Raw genomic sequence first — 10,001 nt, 5'->3', positions numbered from 1 at the left:
ATATTATGCTGGAGAGGGTTCAGAAGAGATTTACCAGGATGTTACCTGGTACAGAATGTTTGTTATAAAGACAGGCTGAATAGGCTGGGACTTTTTTCACTGCAGCATAGGAGGTTGAGAGGTAACCTTATAGGAATTTAAATGATGAGGGACATAGGTAGAGTTAATGATAGTTGCCTTTTCCTAGGGTGGGGGATTTCAAGACTGGGGGCACATTTTTAAGATGAGAGGAAAGAGATTTAAAAAAAGATGAGGGGCAATTTTTTTACACAGACGATGGTTTGCCTGTGGATAGAACTTCCTGAGGAAGTGGTGGAAATGGGTACAATTACAATATTTAAAAGACATTTGGATAGACACATGAATAGGAAAGGTTTGGAGGAATATGGTCCATGAGCAGGCCAGTGAGACTAGGCTAGTTTGGCATTATGTTTGACATGGAATGGTTGGACCGAAGGGTCTGTTTTAGTGTTGTATGATTCTGTGCCTCTCTTAGATTGGGTTGAGGTTCTGGAATGCTAGTTCAGTGACATTACCACTATGCCACCATCTCACCAAATCAACTTCATTCTCCTGGCCTAATTTCATGTCTTTTGATAATTATCAATATCTGTTGTCTTAGATACGTTAATTGAGTGAGCATCCAAAAACCAAAAATAAAACATCCAAGAATACAAAGCCCAAAATAATTTGTCCACAGCTCAGTTCTGGCAGCCTCAACATTTTAAGTCTATGATCACTATTTTTCACATCTTCAGCCAATGACAGCATCATCTCTGCACCTACCCCTGTCAAACCCTCAGCATTTTATACATTTCAGCAAGATCAGCTTTCATTCTTCTAAATAGTCAATGCCAGTTCTAATTTGTTTCTGGGCTTTCTCATTCTTGGAATCAATCTTGTGCACATTTGATGTACTCTGACCATGCATGTATATTTACCCCATCAAGGAAAGAAAATAAAACAGTCTCACCAAGGTGTTACAGAATCGTAGCAAGACTTTTTACTTTTGTACACCATCCTTGAAATAAAAGTGATATTCCTGGTTGGCATATTTATTTTGGAGCCTGTGCCCACAACTCATTTTCCTTCAGTTTTACAAGTGTTCAATACAAAACACTATACCAAGCTTAGTAAAGAGAATCTTATGACCAATTGGCAAATCCAAAGTTTTCTCAAACAATGGAATAACAGTGAGAAAATTCACAGTCAATATTTTAGGTTTCACTGTCCTTTTTAATTGATAATTTCAATTGTTTGCTTGTGATTCATCTTTGTAGACCTTAAGATTTTTTCCTCTTTCTTGTAGGAAATCTCTCAACTCAAAAGACAGGTTTAATTTTACATATTCAATTTGTTCAATGTTTCTTTTCCAGAATTTTCCACCTTGAGTTTGCTGCAAGTGAAAATTGACAATAACTGTACAATGTTGATTAGAGAGAAGAATTATATTTCAGCATCACCTCCTGGGAGCTTGTTTACATGTATATCAATAAATTTTACATTTCCAAGCAAGTGAAAAGTAAACAAAAAATGTTGTTGTAATAATATTTTATTGATGTAGAGCAGTATTGTCTGGCCAAAAAAATGCATCCAGAGAAAACAAGGTGCCAACTATGAATCAAGTTTCAAATTCAACTCTCAATATGAAATGTCTTCTGCTTTCAGTTTTTAAAGTTACACATCAAAATCAAATGAGAGTACTTATCATTTACCAAGTGAGAAGCCTTGCATTAAATAATATTTTCATGTTCAGATGGAAAATCTCTCATTGGGTCACAAAGATACATTTATAACAACAATGTATTAAAAGAAAATGATTCTCCCACCTTTAAAGTTTAACAAGGCAAATGTCCAAACGATACCACAGGTATTGCATAGTTATATTTATTTATTATGTCTGCCTTTGTTCAGTTTACAAATAAACAGTAAAGTATATAGTATGTATACCAGAAATTTTGATCTGGCAATTAGAAATATATTTCATTTGTGTATTAAATTACTTTGGCAGCATTGTTTGACCTGTAAGCAGACAAAAAGTAACAAAAGTTTGTGTTAGAAAATCAAGCAATGATCTTGCAGAAAACCAAGAATCTTGAAAGGTTTCACACATTGAAATGTTGATCCATCTCGAAGCTTGCACTACCTGATAGCATGTCAAAAGAGTGACCTTTCTAAACATTAAAGTGTATTATCACCCTGAGATGGTATTTAACAAAACAATTTTGTACTCCTATCATCATGTGCCAACTATACTTCACTGAAGAATGGCAAAATTCTGGTAGTTTTTTTCCCCCTCCAGCACAGAATCAGTCTTCCAGCAATATTTTAAGTAGATACTGGGGTAGGGCTAACTTTTTAGCAGTCTTATCAGAGGCAACACCTAATGAATGACTCATTGCTTTAAAATTATTTTCTTACATTCCTTCCTAAATCAAAATCACTACTTGGTTATTTATACTTTAATCGTAATAACATGCTTCTAACTAATGGAGCAATGAACCTTGAAACCTGACCACCCTACATAATAACACAAATAGCAAAACTTCAATGATTAAAGATCTTATTTAAAATGGTCAGATTTCAAAGCTGTAATTGAAACATTAAGAGCTATAACACTTCATTTCTATGTTTTTGCTCATTCATTTTATGAAATTTTGCAAACGATTCAATGAACTACATTTTCTGTAGCATATGCCTGGTTATGCGTTTTTAATTCACGTTTGGAATTTATTTCAATCCATTAGTGAACTAAGATACTCTCCAGCCACTGGTACTTGCATCATATCAGAAATATTTTTTGCAGACAGTACCACAAAGTACACTAGCACCACACAGCTGACATGCAAAAATCTCCTGCTTAAGTCTAATTTAGGAACTATAGCACACTTCCAGAATAATCGACTTGAAAAAAGGCGACCATGAACATCCTCCATTGTTTGGGTGCTTCCTTGTTGGGGTTTGGTTCCATGAGTGTCAGGCCATGCCCAAAATTTGTTACAGAGTATGAGAAGGCTAAGCCAACCTGAAGAGCATTTATCGCAACTGAACCCAGTGTTGTCACTACTTGACACAGGAAACTTACAGCAAAAGCAGCAGATAATTCAATCTCTGTAGCTAATTTAGAACATGGCTGATCTATGCTTCAAACTCAATGTACTCACATTTACATTATAACCTGTAATACCTTAAACTCCAGAAATTTATCAATCTCAAACTGAACATGTTGATTGGCAAAATGAGCACAGATTTATGAGTGATGTGGATGGGGAGAATTGAAAGTGGGAAGAGAAAGGAACTTCCAAGTTTTTAACACCCTTATCATGAGAAACTACTTTTTCACTTCATTCATAAACATTTTCTTTCTAATTTCATAATTAGTTTTACGCAATCCAAATTTAAAAAGGAGAGAGAACCATGAGAAATTTAATACAGTTGACCCTTAATGACGCCTAAAATAGGTGCTGGAATCCTTTCATAAAACTACTTTGTCAGCAGCTTATTACATGAACTATTAGTCTAGTCCAGTGTTTCTCTAATTGTACTTCATTAACAATTTGTACACACAAAACAAATTGTTGGAGATTTTATACAAAAGATTTAAGACAAAATATGAAACAGATTTTCAGTCATAGAAAGGCATGTGTAAACCTGGAGGCACCTATTTATAAAATCTGGTTACAATCTACAGCCGTTAACATATTTTTAAGATGTTTTGGAAAATACCTTGTTTGGAGTACAGTTCAGTTCAGAAACCATCTTTGAACAAATGTCTCCTTTGCACCTTTGCCATATTCACTACCTCAGTACACACTCTGCATTACTGTTCTGTTGCTGTTCTTTATTGAGATGTAATTCAGTGTTATACAATTAGACGCAATGTCTCCAATTGTGATTAAAGAAACAACTTAGCTTTAATTCCTATTCTTTTGTTGGAAGCATGCAAACGTCCTTGGGAGTAGGGATTTGGATTTATAACAATTCTCATGATCAAGAACCCTCATTCTTCACATTCACATCATGAAACTGTATGAAGAACACTACTACTGTATCTAAACAGAAGCTAGTTTCTTCAGGTGAGAGGCTATAAAATTGACATTTGTAAAAATAGAAAAAAGGTATATAACACATAATATCACTGGCCAGGGCTTTTAAAAAAATGCATGTTGGCATCACTGGCTGGTGTCTGTCCTTAAGTACCTGAAGGGCAGTTAAGACTCAGTCACATTGCTGTGGATCTGGAGTCACATGCAGGTCATACCAGTTAAGGATTTACCTTCCCCTAAGGACATTAGAAAACCAGATGGGTTCTATTGACAATACTTACATAGTCATCATTACAGCAGCTTTTAACGCCAGATTTTTATTGCATGCAAATATTACCTGCCATAGTGCGATACAAACCCATGTCCCCAAAACATGGGGGCTCTAGATTACAAGTCCAATGACATTACCAACACAGCACAAATTGAACTGAAGATTTTTGGATTACTCACATGAACTATCTCACACAGTGGTGTCTGTTGTAACTGGGCACTGGGTTGCTCTAGAATGCTTGCCAAAATAAGATAATAATGTGAGGCACATTTGGCCCAGAACGACACCCTGTGCTGGAAAGACACTGGCTTCCATACAAATTCAAGCTGCAACGATCATTTGAATTCAATGACTGAATGGAATTTTATCTCCTCACACAGACTAACAGTTACACTTGGGAAGGAGGAGCAAAAATAGTGGTTTCTTCCTTCAACTAAAGGCAATATCACTTGTACCATTAGTAGTCGTTCCAGCACCTCCTTTACAAGGTACAGAAAGGGTCGTGAGAACTTGTTTTCTTTCGATAAACGTGAGATAAAATATTAATATATATAACTATATTTAGGCACTCAGTTAAGCTGATGTCGGAGAGTCACAAATAATGAATACTAAGGGACCAATTTACTATGAAAGGTCTTCTGAATGAAAATGTGTACTTACATGTATTGGAATAATTATGGCACAAACAGAAAGGAGGTTATCAACTCTTACACTTAATTAAAATGGAATGCTGATCAGACAGCGATTTCTTCACAAGTGCACAAAATCTCTTAGAATTTGAAACAAAATGTTGACTCCGAAAACATTCATAGAAAGCATGACTATAAATACAAGAAGTGAAGAATGGTGCAAACTAAACCTTGGATTAACATTAAGACAGACAACCAAATATCACTCTATCTCTTCCCAGCAGTCAGTCAGATTTCCTTTGCTACGTCTCCTGATTCCGGGCAGCTTCCCTGCTGTCATAATGCTCCATTTGGAGCCACCTGTGTTTGTTTCACTGTCCAGGCTAGTGTATTTGGAACTGCCACAAGTCTCACTTGCCCAGTCAGACCAGGTACTGGAATCAGTCAGACCGCTGCAAGGGTTCTCCACCTTTACCTGTGGATCCCAAACCTCATCCTCTGTGGGAATCTTGCTGGCAGAATTTTGTTTAATTCCTAAACTGTCCCAGAAACTAGATTTCTTCTCCATTTTCACTTCTTCTTTTAGTTTGACTGTGGTCCTGCAAAGATACAAGGGTGAAAAAAGATCATTGCAGCCACTAGTGACACAATCTGCTTCGAGTGCATTTGTTTATACCATTAAACTACTGTTACAATGTGACTAACCCACTTCTAGGATGTGATTGACCATCCTCCATGACCCGCACAGATAACAGTCAACCATTTGCTATCATCCTCAATTAAGGATTGAAGTGGATGAGTTTAAGATAGGCAAGGGAAGGTGCAAGAGGAGAAGCAATAGAAAGTAAGACCAGTTTGTTTGAAACTAAAACTTTCAGTAAACGTACAATGCATGCCTGCAAAGGAAGAAGACAAAAAAAAATTCCACTACTGGTGGCACGATGGTTCAGTGGTTAGCAAAGCTACCTCACAGCGCCAGGGACCCAGGTTCGATTACAACCTCGGGCAACTGTGAGGAGCTTGCACATTCTCCCCATGTCTGCGTGGGTTTCCTCCAGGTGCTCCGGTTTCCTCCTACAGTCCAAAGATATGCAGGCTAGGCAGACTGGTCATGCTAAATTGCCCATAGTGTTCAGCGAGGTGAGATTAGGTGGGTTATAGGGGGATGGGTTTGGTTGGGATGCTCCGAGGTTTAGCGTGGACTTGTTGGGCGAAGGGCCTGTTTCCACACTGTAGGGATTCTACAATTCTATGATTCACTGATCAGAATCAGCAAATTCCACATACAATGTGCAGTTACAGTTCAAAGGAACTGCAACAGCAGAACAGTACATGCTCAGGATCCAAAGCGTGACCTTATGAATTGGGTTATCTGGGAGATGGTATGAATAATGACCCTTTTTATCTCAAGCATGAATGCCAGAAATCTGACGTTCTAGAACTGATGAACAATTGATGAACACCCTGTATATCACAGTACAAATAAAATAAGAGAATGTAATTACACCAGATTGAAATGAAAAGACTTTCACAAATACTGTTAGACCTATTTCAAAATACATGAAAACAATTAACCTCAATTATCTCTTTGATACAAACACTTATAGCTGAAAGCCAAGCTGAGTTCTCCATTTTCCTTGAGCTAAACTGATTACAGAAAAAAAAACCTTTTTGCTTTGACTATTAGAAATTGGAACTGTAGTAGGTCACACAGCCCATCAAACCCACCCCTCTATTTTAACTCCCCTTTTCTGCCTTATCCCTCAATTCCCTTTATTTTGAAACAGTTGTCGATCTATATCTTGAACATTCTCCATGAGTGAGCATCCACAATCTGTAAAGAATTCTGAAGATTCTGAACTCCTTGTGAAGAAACTTACTCTCAACTCATCCCTAAATGGCCAGCATCCTTATCCCGAGTCACTGCCACGAGTTGTAGACCTGCAAGCCAGGGTGACAGCATCTACTGTGTTAAATTGTCCAAGAATCTCCTACATTTTACTGAGATCACCTCTCACTCTTTCTAAAGATAATACTGGTTTACTCTACTCAATCTGGGTTTGAAATTACATTTTCAAACAAGACACAGAGCTGGCTCGCTCTCTTACTTCATATATATATATTTTTTTAAAAATCACCTAATTTGAAAGCCTTATAGTCTTCTTGTAGATAAGTTATAATGCCTTAAAATTTACGGTATAGAAGTTTTTGTGATATTAATCAACATAATTACAGTTGTTTGTAAGCTTTCCTTGTGAGATTGTTAGATGGAACATTTATAATTCTACTGTGTGCTAATTCAGGGTTTAGTATATTAGGGAGATATTGAGGGTTCTTTTCAAATAACAAATAAATTGTACAGGATTGGTTCATCACTCTTACTGGGACATTACACTAAGTTTCAAGCTTGCCACACCATTCCAACTTTAACGATTTGGGAGGGTTTGACAGATATCTTGGAGTTGTCAAATGGATTTCTATGGAAATGTACCAGCATACCTGCCACCTTAGAAGTTTCAGAAGGAAAAATAACTGTTCCAGTTGGCGTATCTGTTTCATTGTATTTTGGCCTTTGCAGTGGGAAAATTCATCACCAAACCTATATATTGACAAGGCTTAATCTGTGTACACAAATTCTGCTCCTGAAACCATGACTGATGCTTTTGTGACCTCAAGTATTCCCTTGCACTCAGTCTCTGAGCAATGCTGAAACCTGCTGCTGTACATCCAGCAGCAAACACCACATCTCCATTTGAAATGGGTGAGTTGAGGTCACAAACTGCTCCGTAAACTTGTGTTACATTACCACATAGCGCCAAATTTACAGGTGCCTAACACCTCTGAGTAAGTTCAAATTATGATAAGAAACAATTAAGACCGAAATTGCATGCTAAAAATCAGACTTTCAAAAGTTTTTCTCCCCCAGGAGGTTGTCTTTTTTGCATAGCATCCATTTGTTGCCTGTTTTCGTCCTTCAACCTCAATATGTTTGTGCATTTCCAAGGCTATTATGAATAATTAGATGGGATTGGATTATTGTTTCCGGTCATCATCGATTTCATTTTGCTGACAAAGCCTTGAGCAACATTTATGTTCTCAACACACCATTGGAGTTAAATCCAAAATTGATTGATTCTGTGAAAGCTACAAGCAGGACATGACATGCCGAGAAAATGTCAAAGCCATTGTAGATAAGACAGTGTTGCTCCAAGTCTCTGCACTTTTTAAACGCCAGAGCTTGTTTCATCTAAAACCAATACTGAAACAAGTGCCAAATGACAATATTCACAAAAAAACCTAACAGTTGTATAAGGAACCTAACCAGGTCGACGGTTGGCTTTATAATGCTAGAGGACGTATATTATTAAGACTCATACAAAAAACATAGGTGTGTACAAAATGTTTAATTCAGAGAGGGAAGCATTCACAATAGCTGCAAAGCAGCCATACACAAGCTCAAACACATTATTATTTGCAACACTCACACCTAAACTAATAAAGTTGTGGACTACAACATGTGGTAGCCCTGAAAAAAAACTCAGAATCTAACAGTTGGAATATAGAATGGAAACACTTCATCGCTGAAGTGTGGAAGCAGGCTATTTGGCCCATCAAGTCCACACCAACCCTCCAAAGAGCATCCCACCTAGAACACCACCACCACCTACACCGATCCCAAACTTGGAACCCTGCATTTCCCATGGCTAATCCAACCAGACTGCATAGCCCTTGGCACTATGGGCAATTTAGCACAGCCAATCCACCAAATCTGAATGTCTGTGGACTGTGGCAGGAAAACACAGTAGCTTGAGGAAACTCAAGCAGACATGGAGAGAATGTCTGCGTGGAGCTTGCACAGTTGCCGGAGGGTGGAATTGAACTCTGGTGCTGTTAGGCAGCAGTACTAGCTACTCAGCCATAGTGAACAAGCATCATAAACTCGATAAACTGAAACTTCAATTGCTGTATGATTAATACATCTCAAGATCGTGCATGAGAGAAGGAAAATAATCGTTCATTTATTTCTGAAATCACTTTGCAGTAGAGACATTGTACTATTTACAGATACACAACCTAACTGTGTAGCAACAGACAAAACTGTGGACAGCCAACTTCATAGACTCAACGCATACTCTATATGCAAGACTAATGACTTGCAAATATGAGCTTCTCAAGACTTTTGTTCATAAGCTTGTGCTAGGGAATAAAGGGATTTTGTTTTGCTGAGTGGTTTACAATCTTTCAACCTGTGTTATATTTAGACAGCTGGATTTGCTTATTTTCATTCCTTTTGCATAATAAACATCTGTTTTACTGTTAAAACCAGATCAGCAGCCTTGGGTGCTTATGTTTCAGTGAAAGACCATCAGTTTTAATTAAAGACAAAAAGATCTATCAGACCAATTTCATTCTGGGATTGGATTTGTACAGCAGCAACAAAAGCTGGAATCAAGACAGTGTACATTCATAAATCAGTTACAGGGGAGGATATGATAAAGGATATCCTGCCAAATAGCCCTCATGTGTTTCCTAAGTAAAATTCAGAGCTATGGCCTGGTCATAATAGATAATACTATATATTTCACTTGAAGGGACGCGAAAAACGATTGAACATTGGGAACTGCAGGTTTTTGTTTTCAAACTTGTGCCTGTAGGTTGCCTTCAATGCAACTTATAATCCCTCAAAGCAAAGGGCATAAATTGTCCTGGAGTATTATTCAGCGGAGATAAAAAGAAATTGCCCAACAGGTTAAAGAATGTCCATAGAAATGTTGGAGTGATGTTCCCTGGTTACTCAAGGCTGTATTGAGGCTCTGAAGCTGCTTAAGCTGAAATGTTTGTTTAGCCCATGTTTCGTGCAAGAAGCCAATTCAGAAAGGAGTTCACATGCACAGCATGAATGCTGCCCAGAAGACTGATACATAGTTTAACAAGTTCCTGCCAACCCTCATTAATAAGACAGTACTGAACTTTGTGGCTAGTACTTGACCTCATGTCCTTTTCTTACGGCTCAGAACTAAATGGAAGAGAACAAGCTGCTGCTGAGGATTCTGA

At 37.7% G+C, this 10,001-nt stretch overlaps 1 protein-coding gene across 14 annotated transcripts in view; it reads right to left on the bottom strand.

The window, feature by feature from the left end:
- Positions 1-1,534: 1,534 nt before the first annotated feature.
- Positions 1,535-10,001, bottom strand: part of LOC125452409 (testis development-related protein-like) — a 61,319-nt gene continuing 52,852 nt past the window's right edge. For all 14 annotated transcript variants that reach the window (XM_048530747.2, XM_048530745.2, XM_048530744.2 and 11 more), the window contains one exon: positions 1,535-5,545. In XM_048530747.2, the coding sequence (XP_048386704.1) occupies positions 5,209-5,545 (337 nt within the window). In that variant the 3' untranslated portion in view covers positions 1,535-5,208. The remainder of the gene's footprint in view (positions 5,546-10,001) is intronic.

Source organism: Stegostoma tigrinum, chromosome 4 (assembly GCF_030684315.1).
Source record: "Stegostoma tigrinum isolate sSteTig4 chromosome 4, sSteTig4.hap1, whole genome shotgun sequence".
Classification (NCBI taxonomy): Eukaryota; Metazoa; Chordata; class Chondrichthyes; order Orectolobiformes; family Stegostomatidae; genus Stegostoma; species Stegostoma tigrinum.
Note: the sequence above shows the minus strand (reverse complement) of the source record. Positions and strands in the feature narration are given on the sequence as shown.